This window comes from Elaeis guineensis, chromosome 2, assembly GCF_000442705.2.
Source record: "Elaeis guineensis isolate ETL-2024a chromosome 2, EG11, whole genome shotgun sequence".
Classification (NCBI taxonomy): domain Eukaryota; kingdom Viridiplantae; phylum Streptophyta; class Magnoliopsida; order Arecales; family Arecaceae; genus Elaeis; species Elaeis guineensis.
Genome location: NC_025994.2, coordinates 103,505,726 through 103,530,203, shown reverse-complemented (window position 1 = coordinate 103,530,203; position 24,478 = coordinate 103,505,726). Strand labels below are relative to the sequence as shown.

Sequence of the window (24,478 nt, the reverse complement as noted above, 5' to 3'; positions counted from 1 at the left end):
TCGTTAGTTGAGATTTAGTCTGGAGGCATGAATATTTACTTGCAATAACACATATAAACTTGCATGAAAACAAGAACCGGACTTGAACTAGCAGTATCTGGATGACAATATATTTAATCACATGGAGTGAAACAAGCCTGCAATGAAGTACATGGAATAACAATTATAGGTGCGGAGAAGATTCTCTTTTGGCGCAGACAATTATCGCCATCACATAATTTGCTGGTACAAGCCTTGATGCTTATGACCAGTTATGCCTATGGTTACATTGGATTCTGTAAAGACGCCACAGAAGGCTTCGGTAATATGTACATATACCCTTGATTGTTATGACCAGTTATGACTATGGTTACATTGGATTCTGTAAAGACGCGAAGGCTTCGGTAATATGTACAGATAAATTTTAGATACATGAAGTTTACATATATTATATGTACAACAGCTATTGGTGTCATATAAATCTGTGTAATTTATCCTTGGATGTTGTCATTGCTCATCAATTTCATCTCCCGTATCTCCATGTGCTCATGGCTGAAGAAGTTTTGGGCCAGAGTTTGAAGCCATCCATGATGTGATTACATCAACAAGCATATTAACATGCTTTGAAATCTGTGCTCGCACGATCCCTGAGTCCACACCCAATGAGTTGCCCACTTCTTTTGCCACAGCTTCCCATGGTGTTCCAGCACTTACTAGATTTACAAGAAGCTCACCTCCTCGATTTACAGCATCTGCCATAGCAGGTGGAACATCAGGAAAGACCTGCAAAATGTCAGCCATATTCACATCAAGATAAGACTGAATGGATACACTAACAAAATCATATGTACGTGACACTTTGTATGATAAATCATTGGGATTTCGGATTATATGAATTTCCTGATCATTATGAAACCAAAAATCTTTCTCAGTAATTTTTCCAATACTAGACATCTAAGATCTGAATTTAGTGAACTCGACATGGAATGGATTGCACCTGTTGCAAAGGAAGTCCATGATCTCCAGGCATGGACCTAATTGACATATCCAGTAGCGTGCTTATGACACATTCTGAGCTTAGGATTCGTGCCAATGTTGAAGTTTCATCAATCTTATCATCCTTGAACTTTATCAAGAGGTTCCGTGAAATACCATAATAAGACTTTATCTGCACAAGATGTGGCATGTATGCACTCTGGACATCCTGATTTTAGCACAAGACGAACTCATTGGGGGAGGATGCTACATACCAGTCGGCGAGTTTCCTCTGGTTTTGGAGTAAAATCTTCTTTCCCCTTAACTAAATCCATATAAAATGGAGGAAGTTGCTCAACTAAAGGAATAACTTGCCTCATGATTGGAGGACTAAGATTCTCTAGTTGCTTCATAGCCATTTCTGCCTATTCATTCATTCATTAAGAATTGAATTATCCATCATCTTAAAAAGTAAACAAACAAAAAAACAATATAATGAAATAAAGAAATTAAACTTTTTCCTTTTGAAATGAATTGCCAATGCTTCATGATTGACACATTCCAAAATTGCAGGATTCAACTTTTGTTATTACGACAAGCATCACTATTATGGTAAAACCTGTACATAAGGAGGAAAGTTCATGAAAGAAGACAACCCATCAAAAGCAAATGATATCATTCAATATACAGCCATAACACAATGAAAAAGCTGTGTCTGCTAATATTATATTTTAAACTGACACCCCATTCTGTTAGCCTCTAACCCCAGTGGGTTCTCTGGAAGGTCAACACTATGTCCAGGTTCATTGGAGAAATTTATAATACCTCATATGGATTACTCAATCAACATGTAAGCAAAAATATGGCTGACTTCTGCTTCCCCCACTCCCCCTCTAACCACCGTGACTGAAAGAAAAAGAAGAAAGAAAGAAATGAAGAAAGAAAGGAACAGATGGATCACATTTTAAATGGAGAAGAAATGATCTTAATGCGAACAAGGATATTGCTTATTCATTATGATGCGGCAGATTAAGGAACAGAATGTTGGATTGCGGTCATGTTATGCACTCTAAGTGGACATATGAGAAAATCTTTTATTAACTACAATTTTGGAAGCTTTCCCGAGAATCTTCAAGGCGATGACCAAAACAAAAGTCTCAAATCTTATGGTCCATTATATGAAACTTACGAGCAGTTTTGAACCTACTCACAGTCACATCCTCACTCAAAGCTCTTTTCTTCCTCGTTATGGCTCAAAATTATATTTTACTTACTTTCAGTTTTTATATGTTTTCATCATGAAGAGATTGGTCAGTGTGGTGACCGAGGGACCTAATTCTATCCATACGTGTCAGTTTAGATCTGATCACTAGAGCAAAACACATGCTTCCTTGCAATGAAATCATTTTCTTGAAGTTGCAGATACATACATTAAAGATGCTAAAGCATAGGCCTATCAACAGGTCAGGTACAGATTGGATTTATATAAGAATTATATTTGGATCTACTGAACATTATAGTTTTCAAATAAATAGTGATTGTTGGATTTATTTCCACATACTACTTCGTACACAGTAAAACATGAGCATCCCTTTGGAAAAAAAAAAAAAAAAGGCGCATACGCACTCCCTAGAAAAGGGGCAAAAATCTCTAGATTAACAATTCGGAATCCTTCTTTTCTTATTAAGGAACTGCAAGAGCACCGTTACATGGCATCGCTCTATTTTGCCTAGATTTGCATTGGTTAGAAATTTGTCACTGATTTCTAGTTGGTTGATGTCGGTTTGACAGTCAGAGCATTCTCAACTTTCAGTCTTTCTTTGTAGTCAACCCATATGTGATGGCAAGAGGCTTGGTTGATGACGATAGTGACGACGATGACGATTAGCATCATCACCACCATCACCCAAGCCATTTCCACCAAAAGGTGGTTGCCAATGGAGTCTGCATGCCTCATATTAACTCTCCATTCTCCAGAAATTGATGGTAGATTCCTGAATAGGATGAATTTAGGCAACAGAGAGGCCTGTCATGAACTAAGTAACAGCAAATGGTGGGTAGGAAGTCCACCTTACCTATTGCAGTTTATGTTCATGCAACAAAGAGCAACTCTCTAGAATTCTGAGAGACAAATCATATGGAATATCATGATGCACGTAAGCCTGTTATTTAGAATAGGCAGTAGGCAGATGCAAAAGCTTTGCATTCAAATACAGCAACAGCCCAATAGCATGCTACCAAAATATAGAGTACAAGATAATAAGACCTATAAAAAGGTTAATATACACATGGTCTAACAACTTCTCTGGAACTCGTAATGGACCACACATTAAGAGCAATTAGAAGCAAACTCTACACAAGTGAGATTCTGGGAAGAATTTAGTTGGACGATATACAATTAGATAGAGCATGTCAAGACAGTGATGATGAGTTAATAAATCTTTATATGCTTGGTATACTCATGAAATATTTGAATTGCATTTTTGATGTTATAAAGGAAAGACATAGGCATGGTTTGCAGTACCAATTTTGGTACCTGTACCAGTACCATGTTGGTACAATGTCAGTACCGGTCAGTTCATGGTACCAATACTCAATACGGTATAGTATGGTTGGTACAAGACAATATGGTCCAGTACTGTGAACCATGGGTATACGTATATCAATGATAAACCAATAGCAGCGAATAGCCTAAAAAACTAAGCTACTTCGGCAGTATTCTTATCTATAACACCATATCTAGCTTCAGCCCCAGAGCAAGAAACTACATCATGCTTCTTGACCTCATAGGAAGTACAAGAATCCCCGGAGGAAAAGGGAAACAAAAAGAACTGCAGCTGATACTGGAGCAGCAATCAGTAACATCGCCAGCCAAATCAACACTGGAAAAACTCAAAGCTGAAGTAAGGAGGAGGAAATGGATTGTGCCCCAAGCGAAGTTGCCAGGTGACAGCAATAAAAAAAATAACATCATAGTAATGGATTTGGAAAGGATGGCAAGAGTATAGGTGCTCATAAGAAGACATACTTCCAATGATTTTGGAGATGTCTGGTTAATGATACATACTACAAGCAAGGTGTCTCAAGAATGTGACAGTTTTTCACCCTCAACAAAGCCATTTAGTTGGTAAGAATGAGCACAAGAAATCTGATATGCAATTCACTTGGAAAGTAAAGAACAAAATCTGCTAACAAGTACTAAATATCATGATTAAAACAAGAGGTCTCAATGACCCTACAATCAATGTAAGCTGTTGTGGCAAAATGTTGAATAAATTTGACACTTGAGATTTGGCTTGCGTAAAGCAAATTAAATCATCAACAATGACAGTTACCATGACCTAGATCTAAAGGTGCAAAGGAAAATAAGATACTGGCATCATGCAGAAAAGAAGTTGCTTAATGATATTCGGTATTCCAGATTGTAGTGCCATGGGTTAAAAGAACTCAATGCACAATAACATTAATTTATCTAGAATATCTTGCAGAAATTAGCAAACATGTGGAAAAAGAGAAAATGACTGGCCTGAGCTCAAGGTGCATATTTGCAGCTTGTATACTCTTTTTCTGCTCAAGGAGAAATTAAATATTTCACTCCCTAGTTTAGATATGGCAATGCAACTATGCCATAAGGAAAACATAAAAAGAAAACATCAACAGCAATTATTTTAGTCATGCAATAGTACAGTTTTCAAAAAAGTAAGGTTGACAACCTTTAGGTCCACACTTGCCTGCTTTCTTGCAGAAATTCTGTTCAAAGAAATTGATATGCAATTATGCAGTGTAGACAAGATTGTCTAGTGGTAAAAGAAAACAGGAATCCACAATTATTGTATTATGCATGACAAAGATTGACAACAAAAATCAGGATTAACTGGACAATATGTAGCAGCAACCAAAGCACGGAAAGTGATTTATCAACTCTAGTATGTAAAAGGAAGACAAAAGTTCTCACCCCAAGGCGAATCGTTGGGGATGATGTGAGCTGGGATAGAAGTGGACTAAAACTTTGAGCCACTGGGACAATAACAGGAGAAAAAAATGGGATAGCTAGGCTTGCTTTCTGCAGAGGAGCAATAATCTCATGGTCAAAACTTGATACCACCTTTTCTATTTGCCAACACAAGCATAAAAAAAATGAACTCGCGGCATAAGAAAATATACATTCATGCACGTAAGGTTATTGGGAACTCATTCAGTTCGTCCAAGCAACAGAAATTTGCATATATTGATGAAAGTTAAAATAGAACCAAGGAAAATTAACAGGATGTCTCTTTTTGCAGAACTTAATTGTACGCAATCACTCCTTTTTCTCATAGAAAAGTTGGTTAAGCAAATGCTGAGCTCTTATGTCAGTCGACTTCATAACAATTAAGATAATTTGAGCACTTTTCAAACCTTTAAGCTGGCTATGTAACAATTAAGATCTTCCTAAAAAGCAAATGCACATCCAATAATTTTTCCCCTCCAAAGTACACATTATTAGATACCATGAATTTAAAAACAAATCAACAAAGTTAAGATACAGAAAAAAGGTTCTCTGACACTACAATTTTTCCATGTTTTTAAGTCGGTTCATTCATTGTCACAAAAGCAGTAAGATGGGAAGATGTTAAATGAAAGGTTCCCAACTGATTCTTTTGACCTCTTTTATGCAGAAAACTTACATTTTGTATCAACTAAAGCCTTCATTCTCATCAGTGTATTTGTTAAGAAAATCTGATGTCAAAATCCTGCTACCTGAAGTTGTAACTAAGCTGAATAGTTAATTCATTAATCAGGAACTGCCAAAATAAATGAACCAAATGACCATGTAGCAAAGTATCTATTTCAAACTTCAATCTTAAAATAAACCTGTTTTTTTTTTTAGAGACCTCTTTCCCTACATTCTCCGCATTCTAATGAGTACCAACAGTCATGACGTTGATGGAGCACTCAGCATCATCTATAATCGTGCAAACAAGATCTTCATCATGCACTTAAAACTCAATCAGTAACATCCTTTCTGAATTCTTGCCTTCTTACTTACCACAAGTCATGCATCTTTTCCAAATTGGAAGTTTCTAAAGCTTTCTCTTTGAGGTTCATCTTCCACTTAAATCTGTCAGTTAGCCATAACAATATGGGTTCAGAGAACAAAGAAAGCAAATCTTGATCTATACTTCGGCAAGCCAATGAAACTGCTCTGGTTTGAGAAGATGATCAGACAGCCAAGACAGAACAGAGGACATCTATAAGTGAACGAGGGAAAAAAAATTAATTAAAACACCACTGAGGAGTAGAGAAGGATAAAAAAACAAAGAGAAAAAGCTACTCAGCTTGCTAGAAATTTTTGTTTGTTAAAGAACCGGAGAGCTAAAATTGATTTTTTTTTTTTCTTTTAGCATGGGAAAACCTTAACATGGTCACTGGTGATGAATACTATAAGTCTTCAACACAGGCTAGGTTTTCTGCTATATTAACCTCGAAATGGAAAAGAGTTCCGGATGCAAACAGCGTTGGCTACAATGTTATTCAGAAGTTACAGTTACATCTCTATGGAATTATAGATTGCCATGAGTGAGAGCCATTACCTGATTGTTGAAAGCCATTAATACATTCCCACTTCTTTGTACAGCATATCTTGAACCTGGTTTATCATTCAACAATTTAGTTACAATACATTGACACCAGAACCAAAGGAGTCAAAGCATTCACAGAGGACTGGTACCAATTAGAAGGTGAATAACAGATCCCAGAGAATGACCAATACCAAATGTTGGAAGGTCATTTACCTGTGAAGTCATAAAACAAAGCTTGAATTTTTGAAAAAGATCATCAAAATAATGTGAGTGTTAAATGATGGACTCACAGTGTCTTGTAAAAACTGAAGGCACCTATCAAATTTGAATTGCACATCATCTGCAATTAAGAAGTAATCGAAACCACTAGCAAAAGGTGTGGCAACTACCAAAGCACCCCTGAATCATAAAAATAAATCTAATCAATTAACTTCAAATATTTACTATAAGAAGAATCAACTATATGGTCAAATTAACGCATAATATTCTAGTATATTGACAAAAAGGACACTAAGTGATAGCAGATATGAATGGTTTAACTATAAATAAGAAATGACCAGTTGAAAAAGGCTTAAGATCTCCAAGAAAATGTTTAATATCAAAGACTGAGTGTAATCCGGACAAATGATGCTTGTTAGTGAACTGCAACATCAAAAAGGACACTTAGTGATAGTAGATATGAATGGTTTAAGTATAAATAAGAAAATGCCCATTTGGAAAAGGCTTAAGATCTCCAAGAAAATGTTTAATATCAAAGACTGAGTGTAATCCAGACAAATGATGCTTGCTAGTGAACTGCCACGTCATGCTTGTTTAGTAAACTGACACCTTATATTTAATCATGGAACAGCTACCTCATGCTTGCTATGAGACTGGCACCTCATGCTTGTTTGGACTTCCACCCAACTGGAGTTCCAATTCTAATCAAAGAATAATGCAACACCGACTGCGAGTCATTCATCATTATTTAACCACCAGATGTATGACTCATCAATGCTGCTTTAATTTCAAAGAATTTGAGGTGCATTCCTGCTCAGAGCATGCGAATGATGAAGATCTAATATCACATCATAATGGATAAGAATGCTGCAAAATTATGGATTACTCTTTTATGTACCTTTTTTTTCTGTTTAAACTTATCTATAAGGAACCTCAATTAGTACACGACTGATATTACATGATTTTGAAGCCACATTAAATGTTCAGATGAGGTGATGTTCTGGCACAACTTTATAATAAAGTAAGATCAGATATTAATAGTTTAGTGTAAAATAAATACTGCAGCAATTACTGTTTACAGCATTGTTTGTGCTACAATAATCATGAACAGTAACCAGTACATTATGAAGGATATTTTAGGAACACTAAAAGTGTAGTGGGTTTCTTTTCCTTTAAATAGGCGAGGTGAGTTATGTAATCAGCTATATAACCAGACTCTTTACGCAGAATATGAATGAAGTTATTGGTTTTCTTTTCTACCATGGTGTGAGCGTGAGGCTTGGAAGTTGGAACCCAAGGTGTGATTCCTAGGTCCTGATAAAAGTTTCATATTCTCTATCCTTTTTATGCTTTTCTTAAGTTCTGTGTTCTGATCTTGTATTTACCTATTCTCCCACAGCTGATTCAATCCCCTTTTCCTGTTCTTGTTTCTCTCTTTCCGATTGTACTTTTTCAGTTTCACTTTGTTGTCTTAGGGGTAAAACTAATTCTTTTTCCTCAGTTATACTGATTCTGGTCATCAACAAACCTCTACTTTGCAACAATCTGCCATCATTAGGGCCAACAAAAAGGCCTTTCAGATCAGATCACAGATTAGATTCAACCAATTCTAAAACAAGGTCTCATGACCCTAAGAAAACTACCAGCCAACTTTATTTTGGTACTTAGGCCTATTATTATTCTGTCCTTATCCAGTCAAAGGTTTAATCTGTGAAAATGACTATAATTGCAGATGCAGCAGATCTAAAACACATTGGTTATTTTTCTGATTTGTGCCCAATCATTGACTTTGTGCATCAATCATGACCATCCTTATTCTCCATTGACCTCAGTTCCTCCATCTCCTTTCAAAAGGCCTTGTTTGTTTTCAGCCTAAGCCATTCTACATCATAACAACATTTAAACTTGTATTTTAGAAATAAATTTTAAAGGATACATAAAATGCCAATTAGAGAATGAATCAATATTGAGAGTTACAATAAGGTCCTACATTAATAGAGCCCAACATGAAGAGATTTTTGAAATCTGAACTCTTCCAAGCTGGCCCACAAATTGTCACATCAAATATGACAGAAATATTGATTTTATAATGATTTTCCCAACTAAGGAACCTTCACATGATAGCATAGTAATGGAAGAGGTACTAGGCATATAATACTTAAAACTTGCAAAATAGAAGATACTGAATGACCAAGGAAATTGTACTGCTAAACAGAGAAACAGATGAATGATAATTGTGATGAAGGTTGCAAAAAAATATCAGGTGCATTATTAGGTGAACCAAAATAATCACCTCCTATTCTTGTCATTCCTCCCATAACATTTGTTGACTCACAAATCCCACTGGCCTACATTGACAAAATATTAAAAGATGCTCATGATTCTTATCATTTACCAGAACCATCACTTGTTTTTGTTTTTGAGCACTATCTTGTCCTCTTCTACTTCAAGTCGTTATTCTTCAATTTCTGAATATAAGCCATGACATAGGAAAAATTCATCCTAAATTAGAAGCTATTCTAGTCCTATAAATTTATGTCCAATTTCTGACTAAAACTATAAAAGCATTATATGATGTTAAGGCTGTGAATCTTAAATTTAATGATAACACAAGTGGTTAAGTGCACAATATGAAACTAGCTTAGCAACATTTTAATGACAATCATCATATTTTAGATTATCATACCTATGTCCATAATGTGTACCAACAAGGTGAGAACTACTTTTACATGTTCATCAGAATCTGATGTTCGGTTGTAAAGTTTTCAGAAAACAGCAACAAAATTAAACATGAGTAAAGAATGGAAGGAACTGTCAAGAGGAGAAATTGACAAGAATTATGAAAATAAAACAATTTACTTCTGCTAACAACCGTCAGCTCTGTTGGCTGGCACCTCTTCTATACGGGCTAGCCCTCTGAGGAGGTCTATGGTTCAAATGTGAGTATTGCTCCAAAAGAAAAAAGCTTCACTTATAATACCATAGATCAGGCAAAAGTTCCCAGTTTCCAATCACCAAATAAAAGCTTGACTTACCCCACGAGTTATAACATACAAGTGAGACATTCACAAATAAGTATCCAACACATTGGGTTCATTTAGGAATTGATAATCCCAGAGCTGAGGAAAGGTAAAACTCCAAGTACGGAAGGTCAAGCTAATTTCTAAAATATTGAACTAGAAAATTTAGCAATAATATGATCAGCTTGGATTTTTGGACTTATATAATAAATTATTGGGTATCAATTTAGAGTCAGATTAGAGACAACTAGTCTTATGATTTATGAATTGATCCAGCTGAGTTGCAATCTTATTCAGAAGTCTATAAGGATAACACGCTGAAATCTGCTCTAATATTATGACATGATACTCTTTGCATGTCATTGCAGGGTCAAGCATAGATATGAATAACATATGTTGCATAATCACATGTCTTGCACTTGTTGAGATCGATTATAATGGAACAGGAAAAATCTCACCAACAGCATGCTTAAATGAAAGACCATATCAACCAAGAATTGGTTAAAAAGAATGGAAATTATCTTATTTTTCCTTCTTGTATATTCAGACTTCAGAGGCAAACTCATTTTATCACCAAAATGAGTTGGCAATTTGCTTCCCCAAAATGGTATTATCATGGACTCATGGTTGACCAATCTAAGCATAAGAATCCAGTGTATTTTTATTTACATAAAAGACTGAACCACTACAATGAAAATTGTCAATAAAAGTATTTATTAACAGGTAAAAAAAAAATCTATAACCAACCAAAATGAAAATTAATTAAATCGCCACTTACTTATTAGAAAGACGCTCTAGAAAAAAGCGATATGTTAGCTGAGGAGCAGCTCCAACAAAAATTCCACCAACAAAATGGACAACTGATGTTGGCTTTGCATTTTTTGGTTTCAATACCCATGCACCCTAATAACAAACAAAATTCAAAAAGAATTATACAACATACAGCAAAGAACCATGTTTATTTCCCTGTAATGGAAGATAAACTTTTCAGGTTGATGTCTGGAGCCAGCTGAGGATCTAAAGTTAAGCAATAATGAGAAATCTGAAAAGTGAACATGTCTCTTGAAGCATAAGGCTTTATCTTGGCTGTTTCTTCATTTTTTTCGCTTGTGCATGTACACAGGCACATACATATGTGAACACAATCAAGTTTGATTGCTAAAAACTTCTTGCTGCACGATACATGGTATTTTGCTTGTAACTAAGGAGTTACAAAATGCATAAGTTACCTTTTGTGAGCAAGAATAAAATAACAGCAATGACTTATTATCAAATCTATCCATTGGTAGTTATTCTTCTTTTCATAGTACGAAATCACATTAAAATGTACAACTCTAGAGATGAAATCAATAAACAGTAACATTCAGGCTGTTTTGTCAATGAATGCGAGGATGCATTGAAGATATGGGTGTCACCGGTTTGCCCAAGCAACAAACACAGCACAGTTCCAAAATAGTCACATTGAAGCAAGGTTATACACATTTGCATACCTTTTGAATTAAGTGTACTAAGCACAGTGACCACCCAGTAAGATTAATTCAAATTGAAATATTAACATCACATTAGTGGAAAACTGTCAAACTAAGTACAGTTTTTCCATAATCATGAAGATGATTAATAGTATCAAATACAGCAAATAGGAGAACGTTGAGAATTGGAGATCAAAATTTTCATTTCATTACCTTAGAATATCATCAATTGCATGCTACAGCATCAAAGCAAATTATATGTAGTTACATTGCAGATTTTTAATACATCTTGTCTATCTCAATTTTTATGCATGTAATTATTGCATGTATGTACATACAAATACCTATGCAAATATGTACTTGTATATGCACATTCATGAGTACATAATGTACATAGGCATGCATGTATGTACATACACCCTTTTTTGGATGACCTACACATGGGTTTCATGCATGGCAAACACAATTTTTGACGCTAAAAACATACATCTTAAGACTGCAACTAGATGTAAAGATGGCTATGGCAAGAGGTTGTTTCACTTGTCCAGAAAGTAACTGCATCAAATCATGCAGACAGGGACATTTTGAAGAAAGCTTGGGGGGGCTACGTAGGTGCAAACCTCAAACAGGCCGGTTCCCAAGTGCGTCACCTAAGGTCTGTGGCCTACATGGGTGACTAAGCTAATGCAAAGTTGCCTAGATTACCCACCTAGGCTAATGCAAGTGCCCAGAATGCCCATTCAAGGTAGTTCGGGCATGTTACATGGGTCAAATAAAGTGCTTAATACAGGTTATGTCAAGTTTGACATGAGCAACTGGTTAATGTTACATTGAAACACTTGTTCCTTCACACTATATAAAAGAAGCTTAGAGAGAGAGAGAGAGAGAGAGAGGTCACTTGTCTTGGCTCCAGAAGTATCAGACTTGGTGACAAAAACATAGGTGCAAGATTATTTATCTTTTCTTGCTCATTTCTCTCCTTCCACAAGATTATTCATCTTTTCTTGCTCATTTCTCTCCTTCCACATATTTTTACTTGACCAACTCTTCTTCTTCCTTTTCTCTTTGCTCTCTTCCTCTTTTTTCCACCTTTTTATATCCTCCCAGGGAAATACCACTGTACAAGCAGTGAAAATTGTTGCTACCATCACAAGTAACAACACTTGCTCAGACCACTTAGTTTTGCAACAATCAACAATTAACTAACAACAAAAGAAGAGGAGAAAGGAAAAGCAAAGAGAGAGGAGGAGCAAAAGTGTTTGGAGTGACTTGATCACCGAATTCATAAAAGCTAACAGCTATAAGGATTTCTTAAATAAGCAGATGCTCCAGATTGATCTGTCTACCTTTTTAATCGACAAAACTAATCACCCAGAAGTTGTGAATACACTAATAAAGGATATATGGACTAGATCAACTAATTTTCTACTTTATAAGGATCACAATTCACAATCATCTGATGACTTCTAATAGATAGACTCGCCAGATGGACCAATCTCATCTACTTAATGACCATAATGTGACACACATTCTAATTCAGGGTTCTGTTCTTGTGCAGCTTCTTTTGCCGACCTTGTGCCTTATTATCCACATCATGTGTCTAGGTTAAAATCTCTGGGTACAAGGTCTATCTTGTTTCTCATTGTGTAATGAGAGTTCAATAATTGGCTTGTCTAAGTTAATGAAGACAAGCAAGGTATGTTCTGGTAAATTCAACCTTCAAATACCACCATTGTGCACCAAATCATATTGTATTCCATCATATGAGGCATACAATTTAGTAAATGGTGTACCATCATAGCTTGTTCAAAAATATATAATGATCATTCATATTGTCAAGAGTTAAGGAATAAGGAGAATATGATTTACCGATCAAATAATCAATTAGGTTTATTTTTTTCTGAATTCATGAAAATTGAAGATGTTATGATAGAAGAAACTGTTATTCCATATTCATAGATCATAAAATCAGCTATCACCCTATTAGCAAGACCACAAGATTCTCAAGGCAAAGATGCTTAGGCTGTTGGCATTGCACAACCATATTTCTCTCTCACTTCTCAACCTCTTAGTAGTTCCTTTCCTATCCTAGCAAACCATATTTTCCTTTTTTAATTAAAATTCAACGAAAGTAAAGGAAAAAGTAACTTGACTCCCTGAAGCAAATGCCTAATACTGGCTACACGTTTGTGAAAGTGAGAAACAAAAAAAAAAAAAAAAATCATCAGACAGTAAAAGAAAACCAAGGGCAAGACCTCAATTTCATTCCAATCACCAGAAGCACCCCATCCATCTTGAGATCGCTTTGCTGTTTCAGTGATTAATCTGCAGCAACAACATGATAACTTTCATCACATTCTATCATCAGGCAAGAATATTATATAGCTGAGTAAACAAGACAAGTGGTGGCCACATTGCTGAACTATATCTCAACCTACAGAACATAAAATATACATATCACATTTACTGTTACCCCATATACCTGGACCCTGCTTTCTGCATCCTCATTCTTCATCATATCCTATCCAATGCCAAGTGAGCTAAAATAGGAAGATACTGAGGATTCTTCCAACTACTCACATTCAAGGTATTGCAGCTGTGTAAACTATCTCAAACAGCTTGCTTTAGCTATGTCCTTTACTAGTATATGGGCCTATCTATTGCACATGGAGTTATTATCTATTATTTATGTGAGCACTTGTATGTGAAAAAATTCACATAAAAGAACTAAATTTGTACGGCTAAGCATGGTGCTAATAATCACTTCAAATAATTGATCAATCATGATTTCATATCAGTAACTCTCTTGCGTAGAAGCTTAGAACATGAATTTATACTTTTTAAGTATAAAAAATCAAAATAATATTACTAAATCAACAACCTGACAACATATATTATCAATACAAATATACCTCTTAAATGGCAAATAATCTTAAGCAATAAAATTGGAAGACCAATTGTTCATGCCTTAACTCTAACACATTAACCATTCCTCGCATCCACAAATAATAGAAATCAAGTGGAAGCATATGGTAGCAATAAGCATTATTTGGCACCATGCACAACCCAACACAACTAGGCATAAATTTTTAGCATAAAAAGACAAGAGAATTTGTTTCATATGCCATCAGTTTTTCTCCTATTTGTTGTTACTTCATTTAATGTGATACATTAATGGGAAAAGCCAAGGGAATATATGGCCAACTTTTAGATTTTACAGAGAAGTATGATAGGTGCTGAAGTTGGAGTTGGCAAGGGAATTAGTTGCAGAGTTTAGATAAATTAATGCTTTTAGCAGAGTTGTCTAAGAAATATTGGAGTAATTTGAGAAATTTCAGGGATCTATGGCTCTCCTTTAACACTAAATAAGGTGTAGAGGGATACATGAAATGGTTTTATATCTCCCTCCAATTAGTGGAACATGGGTGTGCATGCGCAAACGCACGTGTGTGAGAGAAGGAATAAGCAAAATAGGCAATTCATATGATAAATTCCTATGATTGCAGCAACAATAGCAAATAATTTTTGAGTAAAGTTCAAATATAATAGGAAAAGAGCTATAAGTAGAAGATTCTGGGAATATACCTGAACTCAAAGACATTCTTTAAAAAAAAAAAAAAAAATAGAAGACTTATGCTCTAAAGCCTCCTTTACTTTCCTCATTCTTCTTGATTTAAAGGCCCCTACCTTGACATGGTTATCTCCAATATGTGCCTCTCATTTTGTGTCATGGGCATTGACAAACATTCTACTTGGTTTGTCTATAAGCATATCATTACCCCACTAATAATGAGGATCATACAAGAGTCAAGTGGCATATCACCACTTCCATCCACCTTTGGTTGAATTTCTTTTGAGATATTGTTATTTATCAGTGTGCCCACTAGGTTAATGGAACAACCAAGTGAAAATCTTCCGCTACATCATCTATAAGACCCTCTCATTTTAATTCATGTAGACTGGTACAAGAAATGTAACTATGGAATCAAATTAGAGGAAGACTACATGAAGAAAAATAAGCAGTCATGCTTCTGTTATACTCAGATAGGATAAACACTTACAGAGGGAAGAACGTAAAACACCACCATTAGTAGGTGGTATGCTATTGATGTTACTTCCCAAGGCTTTGGTAAGTGAATTAACAATTGGACATTTTAACTCAGCATATGCAGTTACTACTTTACTTTCAACTCTTCCCATATAAAATTATAATCTTTTTTGATAGCACTATACAATATTTGATTTTAGATCATTATCTATATTCGCAGCTGTAATGCTACTATCATATAGCTACATAAGAGATCCAACTAGAAACTTATCTTGACAAGAAATGTCTTGAGCCATGGATGCATTGTCACTTGATAACCTGAATTACTGCTTTAACTTGAAACAATACCCTATTTTCTTGCCTCTTCAAATTATTAGGTCTTTTTGAACTAAAATAACTCTTAGTCAATACCCCATGGATACAATAATCTTCTCAATCTGCACTAGGAAACTTTCTATTCATAGATGTCAATTTTTCCCTGTAACCCTAGTTTGGAACCAGAATTGTACATTTTGGCCCAACACATCCAACCAAACCTTCGGCAGGCCTACGCAATTGAGAGCTAGCCAGCTAGCTTGGCCAGAATCTATTGGCTCAACAAGAATTTGGTCCAGGCTCGGATTCACAAAAAATTGACTTAGCCCACCCGAGTCAGCCCTCTTTCCTCGGTTAGACTGCACCATCCCCACTTTCCATCCACTTTCCTCCATGTCTCCTTATCTCTCTCCCCATGCTACTTTGCTGCCGCCAAACGAGGAATGTTGAACCCCTCCTATTTCCTGCTCTTGCTCACTCAGTCACTACCATTAGCATCGTCACCATTTCCGCACGTAGCACCACTGGCCTTCCTCAACATCTCTATTAGCAACCTCCCCCAAATGCTTTTTCCATTAATAATCAGAGCACAAAGCCACAAATATTTATTTAGACCATATGTAAATCATAAAGAATAGATCAAAAATCTAGGTTGTGTTTGTAGGCTTTGCACTATGGAATGAAATATTGATGTGCAGGGGCCTTACCACATTGGACTGCTAAAGGTTTCAGTACCGGTGGTACCAATTTTCACCAGCAGATGGTAGGCATCTCATTTTTGTAATGCCAGCATTAGCAGGTATACCATGTCCAGGTACAACACCAGCAGATATACCATGTAACCTTTTCTTTTGCATAATGAAGCACACCTATATTTGACAAACACAATGAACACATGTGAGATCAATATTTTCACATTTGTGAAAATATTTTCATGACATAAGATGCTTCTTTCCAACTGATCAAATTTGTAATATATATGTTAAAAAAATTGAGTATGTCTTCACACTTCAAGAGGCAATACAATCATAGAGATCCAGAATAAAATTTTGCAAACTAGAAAAGGTGTGGGATTAGAAGAATGGCACAAAACGTACAAAGAACTTGATCAAATGTAGGATCACTTGGAAAAGGAAATATTTTTCAGCAAAATTGTGTTTGGACCCTGATATGATTCCACCATTTGACTCGTAGCCCCATTGCTAGGTCATTGGGACAGGTTGGCTTAGTTTGATGCTCATATCTCCATCTCAAGGGCAACTACATGTTGTTTGAACACAACAAACCAATATTTTGGAGTATCTCAGAAACACTAAGACATGGTTGCAAGGTCTTCTAGCAATAATCAGGTAACTGTACCCTTTTCTCCTTTCTTCAAGATTGAGAGAGGTAAGCCTTGCACATTTTCGTTATCAGTTTTGTTTCTTCATGCATCAATCTCTAAATGGACTTAACTTGGTTGTCAAGTTGTAAATCTGACCATATCTACAGAGGCACTAGAACATTTGTTACGGCTGGAGAATCTTTTGAATTTCAAGACAAGAAAGAAAACTACATCGGACAAGTCTGGCCAGCTTCTTTCTCTCTCAAATATAGATTACACTCAGTTGGCAACACCGGAATGGCCTGGCCCGTATCGCGCCAGTGCCTTACTATCGTGCAGCAGTTGCATGCACTATCAGGACACTGGCACGAGCCTTATGTTATCAGATATCAAAGACCTCTGCACCAACACTAATCAAGTCCTTAAACAGCAGAATACATGGACAAGAATAATTCTTGGTGGCTGACTATTCCATTAGCCGATTCCTCCATCTAATCCCTTAACTCAGGCAGGATTAGATGATTCTGGATATTATTCCATGGCCGCTGTAGTTTTCTAAACCTCATGTTATCAGATATCCAAGGACCTCCACACCAACGCTAATCAAGTCCTTAAACAGCAGAATACATGGACAAGAACGATTCCTGGTGGCTAACTATTCCATTAGCCAATTCCTCCATCTAGTCCCCTAACTCAGGCAGGATTAGATGAGTCTGGATGTCATTCCATGGCCGCAGTAGTTTTCTAATCTCAATAAAAGAGAATTCGATCGCTTCGACGTCATCCTTGGGGAATCTTTTACAGATATTTCATGATGAAAAACCTCACTATCGTACTCCAAGAAATCAAATCTTGTTCGACGATTAACGGGAGAGGGGGGAGGTGGCGTACCTTTCAATCTGAGAGTAGAGCTGAATCCCAGCGGTGGAGTCGTCGTGGCCAGAAGGTCTCTTTCTGGTGGGCTCATCAGCATAGCAGGCAATCCTCCTCCTCGTCGTCGACAGGGTTGGCCGCCGGCAGAAGGCGTCACGGCCGCCAACGAGGCGCTCCGACGGGCTACCACGTCCCCTGCCCAGAAACGCTGTAAGGTGCTGGGCCAAGATCGAATTGGCAGCCATCTCCCACCGCACCCCCGGGAAGGCCGGCAGCCAGGTTCCACTCCGAATCAAACTAACGCTCTTCTCCTCGGTTCTCTGCACTTATTTTTTTGGTTTTAATTTTGGGGCCGCTGATATGCCCTGAGATATTCCTGGAAACAAATATAAGCTGCCTTTTGTTACTTTAAAAAAAAAAAAAAAAAAACAGTTTTTGGGGAGACTTAAGTGCCGCCTCATATATATATATATATATATATATAATATAATATAATAATAATAATAATAATATTATTTATATATTAAAAAATATTATGAAAAATATGGACACATCATAGTAATTTATTCAGAAAAATAATAATATAAAAGGACATGAATAATATATTTTTAAATTATTTATCAATATACAAAAAAATATAAATAAATTATTTTACTGTTTAAATATTATTTAAGAAATATTTATTCTGAAAAATATAGTTTCTGTATAAATCTTTTACCCACAAAAGAATAGGCCCTTGGGATTCATTTGATTGGAGGTAATCTGCTATAAAAAAATGAATCCCATATCAAATTACTATGCTTAATACGAAAAGTGGAAAAGAGAGATGGTAAAAAAAATTAGTAAGTCTCATGTTTATTTTCCGGTGAAAGAAAATAAAACAAATACCATGAGGGTTGGTACTTAATAAATTTTTAAGTGGTGGTAATTCATATTTGATAAAAACATCCTCAACATATTTAATAAAGAGAAGTGCAGAATGAGACATAGATGACAATGAAAATATCGAAAGAACAAAGCTCAAAAAATAAAGTACATATGTAGTCATTAAATTTATTTTAATATTTTTTTAAATTTAATAAAAAAATTTTATAAAAAAAATAAGATGCAGATAATATTATGCAAATGGTTATGTGATTATAGTCGTTATGTAAAAATAGATTGGGAATGATAATATCATTTTAAAATTAAAAAAATATTTTATATTGATGGATATATTTATAAATTTGATCAAATTCGTATATAGGATTACCATCAATTAAATACGGTAATTTTTTTCTAATATTATTTTTTAGAATAATTTTTTTATCAATTAAATATAATAAAAATTATTTTTTTATAATTATTTTTTTAAATAAATAATTCATAGGAGTCATAAAATTATTTTATAATCTAATATACTCCAACCAAATGGATGCTTAGAGATTAAATCGATAAATGCATATGCCATCCTAATTTGCTTTCCTGGAATGTGAGCATGATATCATTACCTGTTCAAAAAGGAACTTACATGGGAACCCCATGTAAGGAACCTTAAGTATTGGAAACTTCCTACCAGCATTTTTAGCATTCTTTTCGGGAACATCAGAATGAAGAAAATAACATATTCATTACTAATCAAGATATGCTCCATCATAAAGCCCATTCATCATCACAAAATTACACATGTTTCCTTCTCCTTTTAATTGCCTGACTTGATAAAAATTATGCATTAATTAATTCTTATACATCTTGTTTCTGTCAAAAGAAAGAAACAACATAGCAACTATATTTTGGTGCAAATTAACTCATAAACAAAACAAAATCTTTCATCCTATAGCATCAACTTACCAAAATTGTCTGTGATCAACCTTCAAAACAATCACAATGCTGCAAATGAAAAATACAAAATCATATGAATTGATCAGAAAACAACTAAAATATAAAACTAAATGTTAAATATTATAAAAAATTGCAAGCACTAGATTTTCTTGCCGGTCTATAAGATCCAAATCCAATTGTATTCATCTCAAATTTTGCATCAGATCAAATACATTAGCAGCCCTATTATTAGGAGAAATGATAGGGGGAGTTAATGAGAGGAGCCACTGATTTTGATTATTAATCAAGGATTTTTATTAAAATAAATCAAAAATATTGTATATGAAAATATGTAAGATGAAGTGGAAGGTTAAGATAAACCTTGGATTGGAGAAAAGATAGAAAAGGAAAGAAAAATAGATGAAGGAGGGGATGGATAGAAGATCCATCTATCCTCTTTCTATTTGTTGATAAAATATGGAAGAATGGATGTGAATGATTTTTTTCTGCATAAGAGAAATAAAAGAAAGAATACATGATAGTTGTATGACCATTATACTAAACTATCTTTTGATAAAAAATATTATTATTATTAATTTATTATATTTATTTATATAAGTAGGATAATATATAAACTTATAATCTTTAAAATTTATAATTATATAAAGATAATATAAATATTTAGTTTTAATTTAATTTGATAAACAATTTATAAAATAATTAAATATAGATAAATTTATTTATATGTACTGATTATATCAATAACAAGATTTATAATTTAATTTAAATAGTTTCTTAATTTTATACAAATAATTAAATAAAAATAATGAATATAAATAAAAATAGAAGATAATTCTAATTATTTACTTATAATTATGAAAATTATGTACTAAAAATAAAAAGAATAAATATTAATAAAATTTAATAGCATAGGGTGAACAATATAGGTAAATTAAAAATATATATATAAATAAAATAAACAAAAATATTTATAAGTGTTAGATTTTGTTAAAAATAAATAAGAGATAATTTTGTTAATATAGAAATCTACCCCTTAAGGATCCAATCCATCATTTTTTGCATCCTCCCAAATTGGGAGGATGCAAATTGATAGTGGATGGATGAGTAATCCCTCCTTTCATCCTTTTTTTCTAAAAAATTTTGAACCAAAAGATAAAGGAGACCATCGATCATTCTAATTTCATCCATCTTTCTTCTTATGATCCCAATCAAATATATGATAAAATAGCAGCTTTTGAAACGTCCAATTAGACTAGTGCTGAAAATGAAGAGAAAAATAATCTTCGTGCGGGATAATTTTGTTGGTAAAAAAATATGGTTCATCATTTTATTTCTTGGTTAGCTTTTTGATATTTATTGTTTTCTTATTTTTTATTAGTTTTCCTCAAAAATGATGGAATAGTCCTGCAAGAAAGCTGATTTTGTAAATTAGCCTAGGAGTAAGAACAAATAACAAAATTATATTTTTGGAGTGTCCATAGTTTTATTGCCCCATTGCTATAAAAGGAACTTTTTATGTTATTATTTTACTGTATTAACTTTCATAACTACTGACTATTAGTCATGAGCAGTTATTTAGTTATTATAATGATGAGGCCTATATAGATTTTAGATATGTATATGATACAAAGGAAACAACAAATTTATAAATCACTCAACATTTCATATTAACCTTGTCTATTAATATACTCGGTCTATACATCATGTTAAAAACCTAGGCATCAAGAAGATAATTCAAAAGAGAGAGATATACCTAAGTTTTCATATTTCATTGGGTAAAATATTTCTTCTGGATTGTATAAGAAAAATCTACTAATTGTTTACCTTCCTATTGTTTGCATCATTATTTCTCTTTATATAGTGAGAATTTATATTCCACACCTGATGTACCAACTCATTAAGATATGAAACTAACGATATTTCATCATATTGTGCGAAGAAAAAAAAATTGTACCATTTGAAAAAATGATCCTCAGAGATGATGGTGATCTTGAACTTGTCATGAGTTATGGAGACCTAGTCAATGGAAGGTGGGGGAGGAGAGCAAAGTGGTTGATGGAAGATAGAAAAGAGAGGTCGAGGCTCTATTAAGGGTGGAAGAGACGACAAGCCGAAAGCTTTCTTTGTTTTCCTCTGTTAAGGCCCAAAGAATGTTTGGAAGAGGATCTCTGTTATTCGCTCCGAAGATTAGGAATTTAGGATGCATTCTCCTTTCCTCTTTGTCGTTCACTCAGTAGAGGAGTGCAGCTAGGGCTTTTTTTACTTGGAAGAGTGGGTAAAGAACTTGATAGCTTTTTTTTTTTTTTTAACATATGCCGGTGTGGCTAGGTATGTGATGTGGCAAAATATCATTAGTCTGATGTACCGCTAAGTTGGTATACGGAGCATAAGATATAATTTCTTTGTGCGTAGCTTGGGGTAAGGGTATTATATTTAGGTGATTTGGTTATCCAAAGTAAATTTTCCAATCATTTTCCACTCATTTTGTCATTCACCTATACCATGAGCCTTTGTTCATTACATTTTATTACACAAAAAAAGGGAAAGGGGAACTTACAACTTCAAGGATTCAAAATATGGATGCCAAGAGACGTTTCAACCACTGGTCAGCCAAAAACATGTATATTAAAAATGGAAAGACAAAATATTATGCCAATCCATGTTGAGTGTAGGGGTGTAAACGAGCACAGCCAAGCCGAGTATCAAACTGCCTAGCCTCAACTTGTCGAGTCCTAGCTTGTTTCCCAATCGACCCAAGCTTAAACCAATCTAAGTTATCTAACGCGGCTCATGAGCAACGTGGATGGTTTGGTGTTCTAATTAGATGTCGGACTGGTACCACCGATAGCTCTAGGGTAGCAATCACCATTCACAACTATTCTTCGTTGCTGGAACCGGGTGGGTTCGACGGTCACCACTCACCACGAAGTGCCAAAGGAGGAGAGAGGATGGATCCGGACTAGTTCTATAATGCACCTCCCCATACAACATCCCTAAAGCTAGACATCTTAATTCATTAAACCCAATTTAACCCAACACTAGTTAGCATCTTTGGTTTGGATATACCAAGGTTAAGTCATGGATAGGTTGGCCCAACGATCAATTTATTTGAGTTCGACGTAGATGTAGAGACTGTCTGAACGAACCTATTCAATTATCAAGTTAGTTTTAGCATGATCATGACCCAAATCTGGATGACCGAGCACCAACCAAAATTCTCCTGACCCATGATGTAGCTCTTCACTAAGCCTCAGAGAGAGAGATATTAGAAAATATATCTCGAGATTCGATCCATATTGAGCCTATAGAGAGGTCCAGGATGACGAACGGAGTCCAATGAGTTCAAGAATAGCTCGAACGGAGTCCAATGAGTTCAAGAATAGCTCAAACGGAGTCCAAACAGAGAAGATACGCACGAAAGAAGATTGGAGTGGATGGCTCAATACACGAGGTGGCGGCGGATCATCGAAGGCCGACGGTGGTGCCGTTGGAAGCCGACTGTGGTGCCGTCGGGCCCAGCAGAGATGCGCGTGTGCGGGCGTGAGCGGCCCAGCATGCCGGCAGGCCCAGCGCGGGCGCACGCATGGGCCGGCCTAGCACGCGTGGGCGACCCAGCGCCCCTGCGCGATCCACTGAACACGCGGTCCACACGCAATTCAGAAGATTTTTTGTATGATCCGACAGTCCAAATTGCAGCCAATCACGATCGGACGACTGAGGATGAATCCGAGCTTGATCAGGTGATTGGACGGCTGAGGATGTGCATGATTGGACGGCTCTGGTGTAAGCCGATCACGATCAGATGGCTATGGATGATTCTAGACTTGATTGAGACTTTGTTTCCTAGTGTAACAGTATTTTGGAGTTTTTGGAGTCTATAAAACTTCGATTGATGAGTTGTCAAATCGCGTTGGGAAGCTGGTGACGTCCTGGAGGTGCAGAAAAGCTTCAACAGAGATTTCAAAAAGCTTTTGTAAGAATTTTGAGATTTTTTGTTGAGAGACTCTTGTACAAGGGTTGAGTGGTGAGTTTCTCTTGCATTGATTTTATTTTATTCTCTCATAGTAAATCTTGCACACCTCGTGGAGGTAGGCTTGAGGCCGATCTATATATTTGTATTGTGTTTCTTGTTTCTTCCTGCTGCATCTTCTGGTACCGAATCTTAATGCAACAATTGGTATCAGAGCAAGATAGTACCAGAGCATAAGTTGTAGCGGTGGTGATCGAGATAGAAGATGGAGAAGACAAGCACAATCAAGATTGAGATCAACATATTTGATGAAAAGAATAATTTCTTCTTGTGGCAGGCGAGGGTAAAAGACATGCTTATCCAGCAAAGGTTGATTGATGCTCTCTTGTGCGAAGAGAAGCCGACCACCATGTGTTGGGAATAGTGTCCCAAAGCCAATCATCAGTCTATTGACGGTTGTGCTCATTTTTGTATATATACATGAATTATGAATTAATAAAAATTATTTTGATATTTTTCATCACAAAATGTTTCATCTTCTAATGAACTCCGATGTTGTGGTGAAGTCCTTAGGACTATTTAGACTCGACAAAGGAGGATTTGTCGTTTAGTCCTTAAATCTGTTCGCGATCAAATGATACGTTGTTACCAAGGACGACAACGTTTATCAAGCATAGGTCATTGTGTGCCATATAGGTTGGTTGTCCTCTTAACCAATGAGTGTGGAGACACTGGTATGGCATACAGGTGAGATGTAAGGGTACATCTGCACTGAACGTGACTGACTCCGGAGCTATTTCTGCTGTCAAGATTTGCTCTGATGGAATATGGGTATAAATGTCCCTCCGACCTGAGACCGCCACGGTGACTTGCAAGCAACTCACTGCACTTAGGCACTGGACTA

General features: G+C 35.5%; 1 protein-coding gene across 2 annotated transcripts; it reads right to left on the bottom strand.

The window, feature by feature from the left end:
• Positions 1–82: 82 nt before the first annotated feature.
• LOC105044838 (uncharacterized) lies at positions 83–18,158 on the bottom strand. Of its 2 annotated transcripts, XM_010922870.4 has the most exons (10): positions 17,802–18,158; positions 13,479–13,548; positions 10,533–10,657; positions 6,806–6,914; positions 6,665–6,728; positions 6,528–6,583; positions 4,910–5,017; positions 1,230–1,379; positions 977–1,147; positions 83–762 (listed from the first exon to the last, which is right to left on the bottom strand). In XM_010922870.4, exons 1-10 carry the CDS (start codon positions 18,026–18,028, stop codon positions 526–528), a joined length of 1,317 nt encoding a protein of 438 aa, XP_010921172.1. In that variant the 5' UTR covers positions 18,029–18,158; the 3' UTR covers positions 83–525. The 2 variants fall into 2 exon arrangements, with proteins under 2 accessions (XP_010921172.1, XP_073108532.1); XM_073252431.1 differs by lacking the exon at positions 4,910–5,017.
• Between the last annotated feature and the right edge of the window lie 6,320 nt (positions 18,159–24,478).